General features: G+C 36.1%; 1 protein-coding gene across 1 annotated transcript in view; it reads left to right on the top strand.

Annotated features, from left to right (window-relative positions):
- The window catches only part of LOC134531661 (DNA repair protein RAD50-like), a 280,275-nt gene that overhangs the window by 193,708 nt on the left and 66,162 nt on the right, over positions 1–20,405 (top strand). The window contains exons 19-22 of the mRNA XM_063367439.1: positions 2,977–3,179; positions 7,453–7,622; positions 11,384–11,584; positions 13,738–13,944. Coding sequence (XP_063223509.1) covers positions 2,977–3,179; positions 7,453–7,622; positions 11,384–11,584; positions 13,738–13,944 — 781 coding nt within the window. The remainder of the gene's footprint in view (positions 1–2,976; positions 3,180–7,452; positions 7,623–11,383; positions 11,585–13,737; positions 13,945–20,405) is intronic.

The following is a 20,405-nucleotide window of genomic DNA, read 5'->3' as shown; positions in this document are numbered from 1 at the left end:
TTCAACTGCGTGTAAATCAATCTAGTCACTTTTGATCTCACACCGTGTGATACAGTAGCAGCTAACTTGCTGTATATAAATCTATGATGAAACAGATGTGACTCAAAAATATATTTTAAAAATTTAATTAAGAGGAAATACAGGTGAAATTAGCAAAAATTTGTTTTTATAAACATCTAAATTGCTGAACTAAAATACAAATTACTTGGCTGCTGTTAACACTAAAAACTCGTGAATGACTAGGGTATAAATATGTCAATATTAGCTTATTCAATCACTAATTTGGGTGCAGCATTTAAAAAAAAAATCACTCTTTTCATAAAATAGATTGCAACGGAATTCATGGTATTTTGCGGTTCATGAAAATTTTCTGTGTCAATATGGAGACTAGCAGGTTGTGGAAAATAAGGCGAATAGAAACTGAAAATAAAGGTTTGTTGGTTGGTTAGTTAGGACAATGTAGGTAAGGTTAAGTTAGGTTAGTTGCATAATTAATAAAATTGTTATTTCATAAGTTAAATATTTTAACAAAATTTTTTTTTATATTTACTGTAGCAGACTAACTTAAAACCAACCTTTCACTTGTGTATTATTTGTCTAATTGGCCAGAAGTTTTTTTTTTTTTAGCTCCAATTTTCATTCTTACTTTTGATTTCAGTAGTCGTATTCGCAAATATTTTGAAGTTTGTATTCATTATCGATTCAAACAAAATACTAATATTAACACAGGCCTAGTTTTAAGGGATGTATTTATTACTGAATGAAGCATCTTGAATAACTGCTACTGTATAAGTTAATGTGTATGTACTTGTATGTATTGTTACTAGCAGTGTGCAAACATAATGTGAAACTAATTTTTACTTCAATTTAGATTTTTGTTATTGTATTAGAAGAAAATGTGATATAAAATAATTTTTTAAAAGCTAATTAATTGTAACACAATGAATCAAAATATTGTCACGGATTTTAAGCAACTAAAAAATTAGGATTATGAAATGGTTGTACATTCCCAGGAAATTATAAGAAATTTAGTTTCATTGCATTTTATTATTAGTATTATTAAGAAATATTCCAGGCAAATGTTCTGTGTAAGTTCTTTTTACATCTTGTGCTGTCAAACATTTTTCAGATATTACAGCACATGACTTTGTACATACTTAGTAAAACATGTGCAACAGACAGTCCAGCTAATTGTTATTTGAAGTTAGGTATGTTAAGCCAGTGAAGTTGTGGGCAGGGATGGCAGCAAGGAGATGTTGGTGTAAAATCTCAATATTATGTGACACTGGCAACTGGGGAAGACTTGAGGAGGACACTGTCGAAGTTATAGTTTCATGGTTTACTTACTCAAGTGTAAACCACCACAATTCAGACACCCGCCTTGTGAACGCCCCTCCCAAAAAAAAAATATATATATATAATTTTAACCTGTGATTTTTCTAACTTTTCCTTAAAGCAGGTGCCTCGAAAAGCAGAGCAAAACATTCATATACTAAAAATTTAAGCTAAGAACCAAATACAATAGACTTATTAAAAGAAATTACGCAACTAGAAAATACGTTCCAAATTTTATTCAACACTGAATCTAAGTTTAAACAATGCTTGTTTATAATACGCTGGATCAACCCGTTTTCAAAAAAGTCGAATAAAATATTACTTAAATGGTACATGTTTTATATATGTATTGCACTTATAATTACTGCAAATTTTGTTATTCTATTGATCCATTAACATACTTAAACTACCTAAAAAATAAACTATTCTTGGAAAATAAATCAGAAAAACTATTTACAATCATACTTATTAATTAAATTGTCCTATAAAATAATTTTCAGTTTATTAGACCCAGGTCGTGTTATTCTGTGTGACACGGTATGGCACGTTTTCATTACAGGGGCACAGTTTCTAATTTTACTTAAAACTGTTCTCTTGGTCATGCTCAGCACATTCAATATCCTTAAATTTAATTATCAAGCAGCCGCCTAGCACAACACTTTGATATGAAGCTGCAGCACTAGTTCAGTCAAACTGGGGCATGAAATATAACAGCTGATTCTGCCCACAGGATTGCAAGGGCTTTGGGGTTATAGCTGATGACTTACTTGCATATTGAAGATGTGTCTGCAAACAATAGGTCTCCTGACCCAGTGCCAAAACTGAATTTTTGGCGATCCACCCAGCAGCCAGTTAAGGCTGGCCAGGTTTGTAGATTTGTTGGTAGGGTGCGCGCACACTCGTTCCCATCGAATTCTTCTTGCTGGCTCACCACCAGGCACACTTGACTCGTGGATTTTACATTTGGAATGTTTGCGTACCATTTATTACATCTCATTATCACTCCCATACTGCTCGGCTCTGTCGTTTTCCACCGACTTCCGCGGCCCACAGAAACACCCGCCCGCGTGCATCAGCTCGCTCTCCGTGACTCACCGTTTGTCGTGGCCACTACGTCACACTTCACCCCTCCCTCCCACCACGCCTTGCGGCGGAGACAGCAAACAGTTTTAATTTATTGGCATGCCAGTTGGATAATGTATTATTGCAGTTTTTTAGAGTCTACCACCTTTAAGCCCCAAACAAAATATATGCTAAAACTAAAATCAACCAAAATGTCTTAAAACAGTTACAATGAAAATAATTATAAAAACATAAGAAGTTAAAAACCAAACTGCCAACTTTACCAAAAAGTAACTAGGCGGTTATTTTTGATAGGTGCTTAAGTGCAAAGAAATCAAATAAAAAACTTTAAAAAAAATTCTGAAATTAACTTAAAATTACTTTATATTTATAAACCAAGGCCAATGGGGAAAAAAAAATTTAGTAAAATCAACCATCTAAAATAATTTCCCAGGGGAGCTACCATTAGCATCTCTTTTAAGTCTTTAGACCTGTCTACAGCAGATGTGGGGAAAGGTGGCAAGGGCTCGCTTGGGGATTTGTTACAACTGAGCCAGCTGCGCCTGTTGCTCGTCACAGGTCTGCGTTGGAGGAGACAGGCAGGAGAGCGGAGCAGGCACTTGCGGCTGGGGAGGAGCTGAGGAGAGCACTGTCGGAGCTGCAGACGCGGGAGAAGGTGGCGAAGGGTGCTCTTGGCGACGTGCTGCAGCTGAGCCAGCTGCGTGCGGAGGTCACCCAGCTGGAGCAGCGCAGGGCCGGCATGGTCGCCAACATGATAGATGGTGCGTGGTTTTCCTTCCTTCATTTCTTAACCTGCACATACTTCAGAGACTACTAAATTGTTAACAGTAAAAAAAATTTTTGTTCCTCCCCCCCCCCCCCCCTTATTTTTAGGTTCAAGTTAATGTAACCTCAGTGGCTTTAATTAACTGCAGAAACAGAGTGGAAAGTTAAAGAAGAGGAATTGTTTAAGAAAGATTTAGGGAAAAAAATTATAATTTTGAAATGTTTAAATGTTTGTGTCTAATGAATTTATATTCTATGTTTACTCATTGATGTCATAAAACATTTTTAACCAGCCAAAATTAAATAGCAGTGCATAAGGTTTGATTTTTGGCATCCTGAGTCGTTACATGTTTCTTTATTTCACTTTTAGTTAAGTGTATCTTTACTTGAGTAATAATATTAAACTGGATGCCTGCTTGAGTTCTTAATGCAATTTCAAATTTTATTTCACAAATCAGAGGTTATTTTGGTACTAAGATGGCAAATTTTTTGCTGTGTAAAGTTTATAGATAACAGTTTTAAAACCACCCAAATAGTTCAAAAGAACTCTAATTGTCTTATTCTCCATAAAGCAAGAGAATCATCACAAACACTTAAAAAGCTAGTAATCATATATAAAATATCCTAACCATAGTACTGAACATGATGAGATAATATAATAAATTGTTAATTAAACTGTGTAACAAATAGGGAGGACAGTAACCTGGGCATTAGAAGTTAGAATTGTTGTATAAAAGAATATACAAGTGCTTGATGTATAAAACACCACTGCAGGCTGCACAATGACAAAGTGTGATCTTTTTCCTTACACATATGCTCGCCATCTGAGAAGCAAGGATATACTACTTGGCCACCTGTGACAATTATTGCTTTGAACTGGAACATCATCATCATCAGCGATTGTGGTGGCCTGGTTTTTCAAATGTTAAATTAGTTAAACAAACTTTGACTATTTGTTATTGTTTGGTGACTGGATAACGCTCAACGATCATAAAGCGTGGTGGGCAACACGCTGGTTCTGGAACCACCTCTTGTGGTTGAAGACGGTGAAAATTAAACAAGTATTTTACTTGTGCATTTTACGGCATTGCCGGCGCATCAGTAGGCCGGAATAGTGAAAGGTGCGTTGAACACGCGCATGTTAAAACCTGTAACTAAAATAATAGAGCATTTTTCCCGCCAGAATATAAGTTATATGCAGCTGTAAAATATGCTATAGGCATGGACAGTACGGCCACGTCATGCGCGTTGTTTCATTTGCCGGACGCGTGGAATTGTGCGAAGCTGTTTTTCATTTATTAAGGAAATTTTAGACGTTTTCTCATTGTTTTAGAGCAAAATTACAGGTGTGTAATCTATCGCTATAGCGAAAATGAGTCCACGCTGCATTCGTTATTTCTGAAATTTTTATCCTACGCAGCATATGCAAAACTGACGGTGCCGATGGCAATTATCGTTAAAGCAGACTTTACGTTATAGACCGTATTCGCTACAACGGACTTTCACTGTATTATATTCCACAATACATTTCATGATGATTATTATAGCCACAGATAAGTGATTTTTGAAAATATATGTGAATGATTAGGGGTGATAGTAAGCAAATAATCAGAATGTTTACATATACATGTATGTAATCAATTACCTAGGTACATAATACATTAACTTAATGAATAATAATTTATGATATAATGATGAAATTAATTCTATACAATCTTAGTTTTCATAAAACTTCAAAAATGGCCAGACTTGTTTGGATTACATAAACATACGAGTGTTATAAATACAGTAATGGAAACATACCTGGAAATAAGACTTTAATGTATGTACAGAACAGTCTTGTTCCTTTTGCCAGATGTCAAGACCAACACCTCCCAAGATCACCATCGCAAAAGGTCATTTACAGTTTGTGCAACATGACAACGAGCATTGTCAGCACGTGATAAGGAGATTGTCCCGCAATAAACATGGACATTAGCACCGTACAGCCGGGTGCAGATGGTGCTGTACAAATTGGCAATAGTAGACTGCGTTGACAGTGACTCCTTGAGGCATAGCATGCGTAAGAATGACACCCTCGTAGTCATATGCCACAATCAACATTACCTTCACCCAACTGGGTTGATGCTTTAATTCAGGCTTATAGGCTCGAGCCCACATCTTATCAATGGCGACAATATGCTGCTGAAATGCGTCTCCATCATTGCGGTATCTGTTGAGGTGGCTACAAGCCAGTGCATACCAGTACGTCAGTGAGTCTTGGAATCCAGCAGGATGCAGTTTTTCTCATGTTAAGTCTTTCCTTCAGTATGTGCCACATCGTTTGATGACTGAGCACAACTTCAGCTGATATTTTCCAGACAGTCCATCGACAGTATTTGGAAAGGAGACCACTCACAATGTCAATGTGATGTTGAGAAATGGATGGCCGACCTGTGGAGTGCAGATCCGCAGTCTCAATCTGACCAGCATAAAAATTTTGGCCTTCCCATATGGTAACGCATTCGCGCCGAGGCTTCAGATAATCCTTGATAACATTGCAATGCATTTTTGCCATGGGCAACTTCAATTCTAATCCACAACTGCTTATCTTTTTTTGTAAAGCTGCTTTAGTATAGTAGAACCGACACTGTCCACTTCAACGCAACGCAGCAAATACGCCTTCTACTTGATCGTCGTTTGTATGTACTCTACACATTGACAACAGTGCCACCTCACTGTCCAATATCCTGTTTGCATATGCCCGATTTCTGCAACTATCTGGGCTACGTTGCTACTAGTACAATTACAAATCTTGTTTAATTACCTTAAAAAATACAAATGGTAGAAGTGTAACATTTGTATGCAAATTGAAAAGCAATTTATACAGAGCCTTTTAATGTTCATCCTTGACACTCCAGTGTATTTATGGAAGCACAAAAGCAAACCTTGTGTAGATAGATTTCACCAGCAATTACCGTATTTACTCGCATAATGTCCGCAGTAATTTGGCTACATTTTTGACCAAAAAAAATGGGGTGCGGACATTATGAGGTGAAGTCCGAAAAAAAAATTTTTTCCTCAAAATTTTACATGTTTTGTGTAGAGTAAAAAAAAATTGTTCTCTCATAATTAGTTTACTAGTACCCTGATTTTACGTATGCTCACGGTTCCGCGGATTGCATTAAAAAAGACGCTGCTTCGTAAAATTGGCACCCTTCCCTCGTCCCAGTTGAAAAATATTAGGTGTCGAGATAATTGGGTGCTGGCGATTAGTGGAAGACGCCACTCATTTTTTTTTTTTTTTCTTCTCTCACTTGCGTGTGCGCTCTTACGTTCAGAAGCCGCAGCCAGCTTTGCGTGAAAAGATATTTTTTTAATCTTTCATTGAGATGGCCACTGACGGCACGGGGCAGATGTCTAATGTCTCCATTAGGCGGCGCCGGCCAGCCTCCCTCCCTGTCCCTTGCCCACTGTGTGTGTAAAAAAAATTACCGGCAGACGTCTGTGCATGCGTGTCCCCTCCTGCCCTGCTTGACTGAAGCGGGGGAAGGAGTGCAGAGCGTGGAAAAGGCTGAGCAGGAATTTTTAACAAAAACAAAGCAGAGCCTTGTCTTCCTGACATGTAAGAATTTATGTATGTCCATTCTGTTACAGCTGACGTTTTCTTTACGTTGCGTATCATATCTACATGGAAACAAAATTAAAGCCTCTCAGCAAACGCGATGTTAGACATGTTGAAAAATTAACATACATTAAAAATTACTACCTAACTCAGGTACCTAAAAAAATTGACACTGTAGTAGCACTCAGAAAATTTCTACCAGGTAGTCTGCATTTCAACAACACTTTATGCCACAAAAAAAAACGGTGACTAAAGAATGTAGCAGTCTTGCTCAACAAAGCAGTTCTATTCGACTTCAGACTCGTCGCTGTCACCGTCCTCTGTATCGCTGCTCCCGTCGTCGTTATCACTATCTTCCCAAATAGCATCATCTTCAGTCCCGCCGAGAGCAACGGTGATGCCAGTCTTTTTAAAGCTACAAACCCTCTCAGCGACCACTCCGGAGAAATGAACAACTCAAGGTCAAAGCATTGTTGACAGCGTCGGTAAGTTTCCATCTTGTTACTGTGCCTTTCAGGGGAGGCCAAGGTTGCTTTGTCTGGTGCGGACTTTAAGCGAATTTTAAAAAATTCCATTTTAAGTATTTAAGAAATGTGCGGACATTATGCGGTGGCAGACATTATGCGATTAAATACGGTAAGTTTCTCTGTTGGATGTATGCGCAGATCCTGCACAGAGCCTGCAGGCTACGCTGGACAAGCAGTCCAGGCTGCGCAAAGACCTTGATGCGACCTCCAAGGAGCTGGATAACCTCCGCACCAGGTTCGACTCCTCCCAGACGGAGCTCAACAACCTCCAAGACCGCAGGAACCAACTGTTTGCCAAGCACCTCAAGGTTAGTGGCTGCAACCATGTGTCACTTTACACATTTTTCTTTTATATTCTGTGGGCAATTGTACTGAGCAGGTTTATTTTAATATGTTTGCTATTTTTGTAGCTGATTGCATGAGTGAATATTTGTGACTAGTACGCTGAAGTGTTTTATGGGATCCTGCAATACTGGAATCAGCTTCGTGAGATAGGAATTTTGGGCGTGAAGCTGCTTGAAAAGGGAATGGGAAAGGAAATGTTTGGTGCATGAGCCAGGGAGGGAGATGTAGCCAAGTTGTCCCGTGCTGTGTGATCATAAAGATTTTAGAAAATCCTACTTAGATTGGGAAATGTTGTTGTTTGCGCAAAGTTATATAAATGGGGCTTACATTTTTAACCAATAAAATAGATTAACATTGTATAATAATTTATAGTTGTTTTGCATTTTAAGTGAACATATATACTTGCAGTATGTCTCTGCCAGGTGCCAAATTTAACATTGCTAAAGGACCTAGTAACTTATATGCATAAGTCGGTCGCATTAAACTATCAAATTGTCACAAATAGTATGTTTTACTTTCACATCAAATCTTAGGGTTTTTTTTTTATCAAACTTCAAAAAAAATTAACATTTCATTAGACACCATTTTTATCATAGTGCATTAATTTTTAGTTGTGAAATTACTTTTCTTGATTGGCTGCTGCCAACTTGACTGGCTGTAGACCTGACTATTGTTTGCATTGAATTACATGCATTTAAGGACTGTGAATTTTTTTCTCAAAGGTTGGTTTTCAAAATTTCAGTTTTTTTATTCAAAATAATATTTTATGCATACATGATTATCTAACTATATGAGTACTAAGAAGAGGGAGACCCCTTGTAAGAGGTGAACACGAGAAGGTGGTTAAGAACTTGCATAAAGGAAGAGCTGCAGTTGTCAATGACGGCTCAGTAGAGCTACTCTTCGCTGCGGGTGAAAATATGTTGGCCAAACTGCATGGACTCATAAGCAAACTCTATCAAACAGGGCAACTCCTTGAGGACTTCAGGAGAACCTCATGCTTGTGTTTCAAAGGGCCATACCTCCCACCTCTTTTTGGAATAGTATATATTTTAGGAAAATATTTGCTCCAGGTTGGGTGTAAAATTTTTTTTATTATAACCACCCCTTTTAATGCTAAATGTCAGTATTATAGACTATGGTCACTTGGGATGTCACTTATTTGGGAACTATTTAAATATTGTTTTAAACCCATTTTGATGTAAGTTTTCTTGGTAAAAACAAACCAAAAGGTTCTTGGTAAAAACCAAAAGGTTGTGTGTGTTGGTGTGTGGAATCCAGGCTTTCGGGAAAATTTTCGCAGGGCATTGCTTTTTTTTCTGTTGGGAGGGAATAATATTTTTCCTGGTATTTTCAGGAATAGAAAAAATTCTCACATTCAAAAAAAAATTGAGCTTCTATTTACTATTCTCATTTCCTCTGTATATAACACACATTTTAATTTTATATTTGTATTAACTATGGTGAGTACTTAAATAAAATCAAAATATCTCAAATTAAGTTTGGTTGAAAAACCAAAAAAAAAAAAAAATTACAACAATCATCAGGAACAGCTGTAATTGGCTCATACGTTACTAAGGGGTGGGGTTACGCTACAGCCGACAAGAGATATCAGCACGATGGTATTTTTTCTGACACGTAAACAGTGAAGGTAATTTGAGGTCCACAAATTTAGGATATTTTTACACAGGCAAGTATTAATACTCACAAAAACATGGTAATATTCTATATAGGGTTGTAGATCACGTTCCATATTATTGTTTATTCTGTGGTGGTTGCCCATTATTGGATAGGGTTTTAATTTCAATTTTACGTATGTAATTTGTAAAGTTGCATTTTTTCAGTTTTATTTTAGACACAGTGCATTTTTTTTTTTAAATATTTATTTTAAAAAATGTGAGGTAAATATTTTTTTTAAGCTGGTAAATTTTGTTGGAAAAATGATTGAGGTTGGTAACAGGAGTCATGAACTGCAGAAAGAACCAGAAAGTAGGAAAACTTAATTTTTAGTTTATAAGTTTTAACTAGTAGTTTTATTAAATTTTAAAGATTTATGTATAATTTTTTTTAATTCTATTTAAATATTTTGTGTTGGCATGCAATCATTATTTACGGTTTTAATGGTGTGTGGCGAAGAACTGGATGGTGCTAGAAGTTCCATGTGCCTATGCCGTGGAGAGGGGGAACAGAGGTAGTGTGTGTTTCGTCAGTGCCCACTCGTGGATAGGTGACGGAAGGTCACGTGCGTTATCCGACTGAAAAATACCATAGAATACTTTGTAGGAATAATGCGACACTGCATAACGGGAGATAGTTATCGCCAGTCAGCTGGTTGGCATGCCCGCCATCTCACGTCGCGTACCTTTCCGCGAACTTTCCAAGCATCCTCTACTGGCTAAGAAACCAATATTATTGTCCCGATATTTAAATTTATATTTTCAAAAATTAAAGTGCTTATTCATGTAGCATTGTTTGGTTCACATCAATCCTGTTAGGCCCATAATTTTTTTAATTGCACCATTCTTTTAACAACCTTTTCCACGTAAATCATCTGTTTGTTTTTGTTCCGGTATCTAATGTCAAATATATATTCCCGCTAGTACAACCAACAGCATCAGATTTATATAAATGTTTGATAGAGTCCTTATTTTGTACGATTGTGCAAACAGTTGACTTGCTTAAAACTAAAGTGCAACCAACTTATGTGTGGACTTCATGACTTTCTGCATGCTATAATATTTTCAGTTTTATCTCAAATACTTGAACACGATGCATTACACTCTCACTTGGATGCCATGATTCCACTATGATTCTAACTGCAGGTGCTTAGGCACGTACAGTTACCGGCAGGTAGTGGGCAGACGTTCCTGTGTGTTTGTGTGAGCTCCCTAACACTGGCTAAACTGAAGCTCATTACGGCCTGGTCTGTGGCTGGGCGACAACGGTACAGCACCGCGGCGTATGCGCGGACGTAAAAACATTTGGTCCTTTACACTCCATAGCCACAACTCAACTTGCCATAACTGATGTTTGTACAACACGATAGCATAGTCAAACCTGCGCGTGCATCTCTTCCCCCCTTGTATGGCTAACTGTATGCCACGGCACATCTATTGTTTACAGAAGTTGAAACAGACTTTGTGGTGTCATGCCTGAGGTAGTTTTTTTTCTTCCTTCTTCTTCTTCTTCTTCTTCTTCTTCTTCTTCTTTCTCTGGTGATTTCATGTTAACTGAAATTTACAGACGTGCTATTCAAGACTGGGACAGTAAAATTAACATCGCGCTAAATGAATTCGCGCAATCTGAAGATGTGCTAAGTGAGGGATTAGTGTACTTTCTTAAATGAAGAGGAGAGTGTGAGATAGAGCCAGAGTGATGACACTGTCACAGCTGTTTATGTGCTTGTTATAGATAAAGTTTAATGTCAAGTTGTTAGGATCAGGATCAATGCAAAATTACATTGATTTGGATTTGTGTTTTATACTTTTTTTATGTTTTTCAATAAGACAGAATAATGTTACTAAATTCAAAATTATTTCCCAAGAATTGTTAATACAAGCCAATCATTTTTATTATATGTTTTGCGACTGCATATTGTTCAAATAAATTTTCATCCTAAATTATAAGGGCAAATTAAAAGAATTTGTAACTATTTGAAGATGATATTTGCAATCTCCACATTCTTGTGTATGATTGTGTTAGTCGTAAATTGTGGTTGTTTCAGATACAAGGCGACCTGCAAATGCGCAGACAGCTGGAGGAGAAAAGGGAAGAATGTGAAAAAGACATTGCTGTTCTGTCTATCAGCATCGATGATTTAAGTGAGAGGCTGGAACCAGCTAACATACAACTGCAAACTGCCATCGAAGACAAGGTGAAGCTACAGACGGAGAACCGCAGAAAGCTGGACACTAAAAGGAGTGAGGTGAGCTAGTATTTTGATTTGTTGCGTGATTCAACCAGGGTAGGAGATGGCTTGTCTTCTGGTTCTGAGAACCAATCAAAAAATGTTAAACATCTTTTGGGATAGGGAATTTCTTTAATTTCTGAGATTTATAAAATATTAGGTTTTTTTTTTTGTGTGCTAATATCAAAATATAAATGTGTGAGCCTTAATTTTTAACACTCCAGCTAAGCAAAACTTTGAAAAAAATTATGTTGAACTGAGAATGAGCCATTAAAACTTTTAGACATTAATATTATCACCTACATTTAAAAATAATAAAAAATTAAAAATAATATCTTCTTACATTTAAAAAATTAATTGAAATTTTTTTCAGAATTAGATTTAACCTTAAGAGTTTTCTCTCAAGTCATCCAGAGATCAAAAAAAAAATTACTTTACAGAAAACCATATTGTATATTTATATTGAGGTGAAAACTGTTAACTTGTTTTCTGTTAATCTCTCTTATCTGCTATTTTATTGACATAATTGTCAAATATTTGCATTAGTTACACTGGAGCTGTAATTGTGAATCAAACTTAAATTTAATCGTGTACAGCCCTTAAAGTGCAGACTAGTACAGAAATATACACTACTGCAGTATAAAAATTTGTAACTTACTATTCTTAACTTTTAAAAGTACCATAATGTGTGTACTGTTATAAAGATTATGTCAAACCTGTTATTATTTCACAGACACAAACAATCTCAAATGTGCCATTTCTTGTCCCCCAAATGTAATTGTTGCAAATACATTTCTGTTAACGTCTAATCAAAATAGTGTTTTCTGAAGACAAGTACTGAATGATTAGTTTTATCAAGACATTTCTATTTCAGTGCACTGTTCGTCTGTTGGCAGATATACCCAAAGAGCAAAAACATTTTAGGCACAACTTTATAATGTAATGAAATATTTTTTAATGTACAGTAAAACTCTTAAGAAAATCCCATTTAAGAAAATTATCTGCATAATAAGTTTACAAAACTTAACACTGGACCTATAAATACATATATTTTTTCCCTTTTAATAAAATTTCTTTGTTAATAAGTCTAAATTTTGAAGTTCCTTTATAATTTTCTTAGCAGAGTTTTGTCATACTTAATTTGTTTTTATTTTTCAAAAAAAAAATTGAATTGAGGATTTTGGAAATACATTTTTTGTTGCATTTCATCAAGAGCATCAACTGATAATTAATATACAATTCTAATTTCTAAGAGAACGTAACTGAAAAGCTCCTCCTTATTTTCAACTATTTTTGACATAAATTTTTTTAATATCATTTAATATTAAAATTTTTGGCTCTGACAGACCATAGCACATAATTATTGGAATCCCTTGTTATTTATAGTGACCGGCTACTAAAAATAGTTCCTACTAAGAAATAATAATTGGTGTTTAGGATATTTTTTTTTCTTTGAGAATATTTACAACTGTAATAATACTGTCAAAATACACTATTTTATGGTCTTAGAAAAATCAACAAATAGTAAAATTTTAAAAAATTTATAGTTTCTTATACTTATTGATGGTAGGTATAAAAAATAAGTATTTTAATTCTAACATGTTGGGTCATATCAGTCTGGTGATAGTGGAAGCCATTTGCTTTGTACTGCAATCTAAGCGAGAAACATACTATAGCACTAAATGACAACTCAAATTTATGTTCCATTTTATATTTGGTGGCAACATTCAGATCTAGTGATGATATTACATACATCAATTACTTACCTTTCACTTGCTTAGTTGGCATATTTGAATTGAGTTGGTTTATTTTAAAATTAAATCCGGTAATTTTAATGAAAAAAATCTCTTTATTTAATTTATCATGGAAGGAAATCTCGTGTTATCTTGTATTTTGTTTAAATTAGTTATGTTGGTAATAAATTATGCTATTTACATTATTAGCATATTTACTAATGCAACTTCATGCAACTCTGATTGTCTGGTTTTATCCCGTAGCTTAGTCTTAACAAAGTGTTATTTATTATTTTATTATTTTGTTATAGTATTCTAAAAAAAAGAAAATGGTTGTGTCAAGTAAGACCGGCCATAGTCACATCACACGGTGGCTTCTGTTTCAACTGGATGATGAGTGGGGGAAGAAGTGCGACGCCGGTGCTGTGTCCGGGGCAGGTGGGCGGGGCCCAGAAGCAGCTGGACGAGGCGGAGAAGCTCCAGAGGGACATCGAGGCGTACGAGCAGCGGGGCGTGCCCGGGAAGCTGCGGCACTCCAGGGAGGAGGTCCAGCGGCTGGAGGCCAGCAGGGCCGCGCTGGAGACGCGCAGGCAGGGCGTGGCGGACCGCATCGACCACGTCAGGCTGTACCTGGCCTCCCAGAAGGTGCGTCTCACTCCGCTTGTCGAGCTGCTTCCCTGCTCTTGTGGGTGTGCAGAAGCATGTCCTGTGTAGGTTGCGATCAATCAGTTGTGTTTACAGCTTCACCAAAGTCATAAAATTGGTCCTGAAAAAAATTAGTAAATTTACAAGATATTATTTTTCTTGTGTAGTGACTTATTTATTTATTTATGTATTTATTTATTTTAGTTGTGGTTGGGATCCCAAATAAAAGTCGTGAAAGAGACCATTCCCGAACTTGAGGAAAATAATATTTCTCCTCAGGATAATAACTCGGGGAAAACCAATTCTGTTTAGTAGGAAAATCCTCCAGCTGGCAAACTAATTTTTATATTATAAAAACATTATATGCTTACTTTATCGTCTCCATCTACGTCACAGCAACTTTACATGTGTATTGACCAGACAAAGCACAAAGATATCACAAAAAAAAACACACAAGCCCTATCTGTGAAATGTAATATTCAATACTCATTCATAAATGATGTTAAAAATAAAAACTTAGTGTGATTTAAACATATTTTTTAATTTATTTATTTTTACTTGTGACTAATCTTTATCATATCGTTAGGTTATGTTTGAAAATGAACTTCATGAGAGCAGCTATTAACAGTGTTGCCAAACGCAAGACATTCAGAATGATACTAACTCCGTTTTTAACAAAGAAACTGAAAGATGCCATCTTACTTTCAAATATTTCTGTTCGATTTTCAGAAACATTGGAGTGGTTTTAGGTTTTTTTTTGGTCAACATGTATGATCAAAAGTAAATTGCGGATTATGTGAATGTGATTCAAAAGTGGTCATGATAATTTTTTATTAGTGATGGGCCGAGACTTGAAAATTCGAGTCGAGTCGAGCGAGTAGCATCAGCTCGGCTCGGCTCGGCATTCGAGTTTATTTTACTCGACGGGGCGAAACTCAAAAGGAAATTCGGGTAAAACTCGATGATAAAATATAATAAAATTGAAATACAATAAATTCTTAATATCTCCTTACGTGACTTCGGCCGACACTAAAAATTACGTACGTAAGACCGAAACACGTACTTTCAAACAATGACGACAATCGGCCATATTATTTATATTTTAGTTTTACATATTGCCAACTTAACAGGTGTGACCACATAGCAAAGAAGACGAACACATTTTTAATAAATAAAACACGAATTAAATTTTATAATCATAATATCGGCAGAAATATTACTTTTTTTTTAGTAAATCCGTGCTACAATCGGCGCAACGTTACAATAATAAATTAACGGTAGCGTTATATTTGTGCGCATGTTTGCGACTGATACGCCACCAATCACGAAATGGCATTTAAAAAAACTTTGCTCCACTAATTTTAGGAAGTGTAGGTTGGCGAACATGAATTTTTTTTCCGTGTTTGTTTACACTATTACGTTCGGCGAGATTGCATATTGTATAATTGTTTGCTATTCAAGTTAAGTGGCAAGTTAAAATTAATTATGAAGTATAAAGTATTTTATAAAGTGTAACTATTCAATACAAATACAAAAGCATGTATTGGTTGGAAGTGCGATTGGCCGGCAACGTAACGGCGTTAGTGTTGTAGCAATAATCTTTAAATGTATTATATTTGTTATGGGAACATTTATTGTAAAGTTGCGCCAATTGTAGCACGGCCTTACACTTCCCATAAGTGAAAGTTTTCAAAAATGTTCTAATGATTGTGAAACCAACCTACCCTAACCTTCACGCCAACAAGCCTTAATTATATTCATTGTTTTTTATTGACTCGTGAATGCTGCAGGCCGCAGCTAACTCGTTTGGTCCAAAATAAGGTAAATATGTAGTTGAGCGGTATTTGCGAGAAAAAAAAATGTTAAAAATCTGAAAATACTTTTATTGTATGCTCTTTAAATTCCTCTTTTCATTAAAGCCGGCGGATATAAGAAATTCCAAATACTTTAGGAGATATTGAATTTTTTAATTTTCACAGTTAGGCGATATTTGTTAAATAAAATTTAAAGATTCCGAAAATACTTTTATTCTATGCTCTATACCTCAATTATTGAATTGTATTATATCAGTTAAGAATTTATACTAAATGAATTATTTGTATTAATACTTGTATTTGAAATATATTTGATTAAGTGGGCCATGATATAACAAGACTACCATCTAAACTCTTAGCAGTAAAGTGAAAATATTCAAGCTCGACTTAAGTGTCAAAGATTCAAACAAAAATTCAGACTCGAATCGACTCAACTTGAATTTATGATCTACAAACTCGACTCGAATCGACTTGAACTAATTATTGTAAAATTCGACTCGACTCGACTCGACTTAAAAATTTGCAGGTTCGTACATCTCTATTTTTTATGATTAATTTTATGAAATAAAAATGTGTGGCATTACAGGCAGTAGTGGCAAAGGTGATCCAAGTGTTAATTCAGCATCTATTCGGAAATTTTTTAAGAAATTACTTAATAACAGATTGCATTGCACTATTACCGTTCTGTCCTGAAAACTGGATATGGTTCAACAAGGAGGCATATAATAAAACATCCTAAAGCAAAAAAAAAATTGGTCAATCTTCAAGAAAAAACAAGCAACTGAGGTTGTCAGTGAACATGTTTTCTCTAGTGCTAGCAGTATTGTCAATAACAAAATAACAAGTGATCATGTTGAAAAAAAGAAAATTGAATAAGAGAAGGTAGTTTATTTAAGGTATATTTATCAATTATTATTGCCAATATCTTAAAATAGGTTTGATTTGATCAGATTATATTTTTTAATGTTAAAAGAATAATATCAATCCTTCATACCTTAACTATAGCAAAATATTGAAAATTAAAAAAAATACCATACCAAACTCTGCATGCAAGTTGTTCCTTCTTAGTTTCTTCCCTCTTGTTCTAATTAATTCGGAAGTGTTCAATTTTTTTTTTTTTTAATTTTTTTTTTTTTAAAAAAAAAAAAACATTCTTACCTGTTTTACATGACTTAGGCATTTGCAAAATTATAAAATTGTAATTGGTATTCTTATATGTTTAGATTTGGTAATCAATATCTATTGTATGCTGGGTTAGATTCATATGTATAATAGTGTACGTAAAAACATATTTATCTCATTTTTTACCCTTTAGGGGTAGAATTTCGCAAAATTGTAAAATAGTTTCTATATGTTTATTTTTTTCTTAGGCTTCATTATCTTAGAAAATATAAATAATTATTTAAAAAAATCTTTTTACTGTTTTTTTCAGAAACATTTATATATATATATAAATAAGTAGGGGGAGCACGCCGGTTCTGGGACAGTGTCAACAAACGACAGGTGCACGTGTACCTGTCGTGCACCTGTTGTGCACCTGTCCGACAGGTGCATGTGTGACAGGTTGTGACGCCTGTGACGGCGTCACAAATAAATGTTTTTTTTGTTTTGATCGTGTCCGCGCGTTGTCGGAAGGTGTGACTTATCGCGCCACCTATTAGTGTTTTGGGTCGAGAGTTGTACACTAGCTACGGGCTAATCCGTGTAGCGCTGCCGGCGGTGACTGTTGGAATTAGCTACCGCGCATGTGCGGTAAGCGACGAGTCAAGCACAGCGCTGGACAGAGAGAAATGGGGAGTGACTCGTGAGTTAGCAGTGGGGCCAGATGGTCAGTGTGGGTCTATGATAGGTACCTCCGGTGAATAATGCACATCGCGACTTCAAGAAATGATTTTCACTTTACTTGATTTATGTGTAATTCGTGGATAGGAGAAGAGAGATTTCAGCGTGTATATGCTGGACAAAGCAACGCGAGGCTCGTGCGGGGAAATGAAGTGTAGTTAACCCCCAGTGGAGGCCTCTATCGCCGAGGATAATATTAGCATAGACCCGGGCTACTTACGAGCAGAAGAAAAGCAGCTACGATTCAGCTGTGGGGAAAAAAAAAAAAAATTTGTAACAAAATAATAATAGTGGTACCTTCTTTTCTAAATTCGAGGAAGCATCGGGGCGTGAGAGAAAATTATTTTAAGAAGTTATAAAAAAAAATAAAAATTATGTAATCAATTTTTTTTGGAGTTCGACACGACATGGAGGGTTGTGGAATGAGCGAGAAGGTGTGAGACTAGTCTACCGAGTCAACTTGAGCAGCTGGCACAGGAGGAGGACAACATTTTATAAACTTAAATTTGGTCTACTATGTGATTTTTCCTGTTTATTGCGGATGAAGAGAATAGATCGTCTCGACGGATTAATTTATTTTTGGAATTGAAATTTGGGAAGAAATGAAGTTTCGTCGGTAGCTGAGCGAAGGAAACTCCACGAAGTTTAAATAGTTTGTCGTATGGAATGCAGCTGGTTCGAGAGTCGGTGGTTGCAGTCGGCGTCCCAGCTGTCCAGTTAATGGTGGTGTAGTGATATTTTCTTTTAAATGGCCTTTTTAAATTATTTATATTGTGCGTCGTCCTGTTCCCGATGGCAACTGATGGGGTGAGTCTTGAAAAGTATATTTCCTTGGGTGCCTTTGGATAGTGAAGAGCTACTAAGAAGTTGAGATAATGAAGACAATTTGCCTAAGGGTGTTAGTTCTATAATTTGTTTTGGTGATTTAATTTTGCCAGAAATATTTTAGGCATTTTATTGTTTGCATGCTGCCCGCCTCCGTAGGTTGGAGAAAAAGCCTGCAGTAGGTGATTAGTGAGATTATAATTTTGTTATATTGTTTTTATTATATTTTTTAATTATATAAATTTTTTTATAGAATTATATATTTATATTGCTGATATCTTGAGTGGTACAAATTATTATCATATATGTTTTATTAGATGTTAAATGTATGAGAGTTAAAATATTCTATTCATGCTCATTTGAGGCTGCCATCTGTGATTGATGAAATTAGGAAATCTTTATTATCATAATTGTCTTTTATATAAAATTTTATAAAACTATATACTCATAATGTTGGTAGAGTACCGTAATTAAATTATTGTTTAGAGTGTCGGGACTTGCTATAGGAGAGCTCTCGGGGTAGGATAAACGAAATATAATATTTTAAAATTTTTGTTAGGTAATTTGTTTTTTGTATTTGGTGTATGAAGATGGACTAAGAGTTCATGAACTTGTGGTGAATTTGTGGTGAAGCCTGTGAACCCACGCAACCAAAAAGAAAAATATACCCACCTCTATTAAAGTTTTTGTCTTGTACCTGAATTTTGAGATTTTTAAGGTTATTCTGATTGTTGTAGTAAAGCTTTTTTTTGCATTTGAGCGCTGTTGAGATGCGCATATACCAAGTTGTTTGCTAAATAATGAAAATATATTTATACCACTGAGCTCTGCTCTTTGTTTTGTTTAACGTAACCTTTTCTTTCCCTTTGATTTTGTACCCTTGGGCCAATTGTTAGGCCAGGTTCTCCCTGCTGTAAGGGTAATAGGTAGAGAAGGGTTACAGGCTGCGCCACTCTGCTAGCGAGCAGTAGTCTTAGTGGTGAACGTTTTGGGTATTTCTGTGACCTACGGTTGTGGGTATTCATAGCACTCGCCATGCCCACTGCGTGGATTCAGAAGTTAAGCAAGGCTGAGCTTAAGGTAAATTTGACAGCTGCGGGTTTTGATGTTGATGAGTCAGAAGATATGGATTCACTGAGGAAAAAGTTTGTTAATTATTTAAAGGGAAATAAGGGGGAGCAGGATGAAGGAGACAGGGGTGGCAGGTCCATGAGAGGGGACGCAAATTTGGCGTTAGCATTATCATCCATGAAAAATATTCCTTCCTTGCATAGTTACGAGCCAACCACCATTTTGCAGTTCATCATAGAGGTGGATAAGGTGAAGCGCAGTCTATTATGGGAGTCGGACGTAGATCTGCTTCAAGGTCTATTATCCAAATGTTCCGGTTTAGTACTGGAGTTGATGCTAGAAGGGGTCGAGAAGAAAGAGTCTTGGAATGAGGTGAAGAGTAGGTTATGGAGGGTGATGTGTCCTGTAAGAGAAAAAGAAGATCTCATCAACCGTTGCATCCGTCGCTTTCAACGCAAGGGGGAGCGCATGGTTGAGTACATCCAATCTCTTAAAGAAAATGCTACAGCCTTGGGGGTGAGTAGGAGTACTGAGGATCTCATCGCGTGGGTTATAGATAATATGGATCCAGGGGTGCGGCCACAGTGTGCTTTCCTCAATCGCCCAAGAAATGATGAGGAATTGGGATCCTGGGCCATACAAGTCGACAACCTGGTGTATACGTGTAGGGTCTATGGTGAGCAAACTGGTGGAATGAATGAGGGAAGGGTTCCATCCACAAGAGATGTTAGGAGTGCTCAGGAAAGTGTTGCTGGGTATCCAAAAAGGGAAATTTGTAGTAATTGCTATAAACTGGGGCATTCTTCGAGGGACTGTTGGAATCGTAAACGTGAAACTAAGAGCTGTTTTCATTGTGGAAAAGTGGGGTATCTGGTTAGGGATTGTCGGATTAAGTCTGCTGATGAGAGG

The sequence above is a fragment of the Bacillus rossius genome, chromosome 5, assembly GCF_032445375.1.
Source record: "Bacillus rossius redtenbacheri isolate Brsri chromosome 5, Brsri_v3, whole genome shotgun sequence".
Lineage (NCBI taxonomy): Eukaryota > Metazoa > Arthropoda > Insecta > Phasmatodea > Bacillidae > Bacillus > Bacillus rossius.
This window is presented reverse-complemented; position numbering and strand designations above follow the sequence as displayed.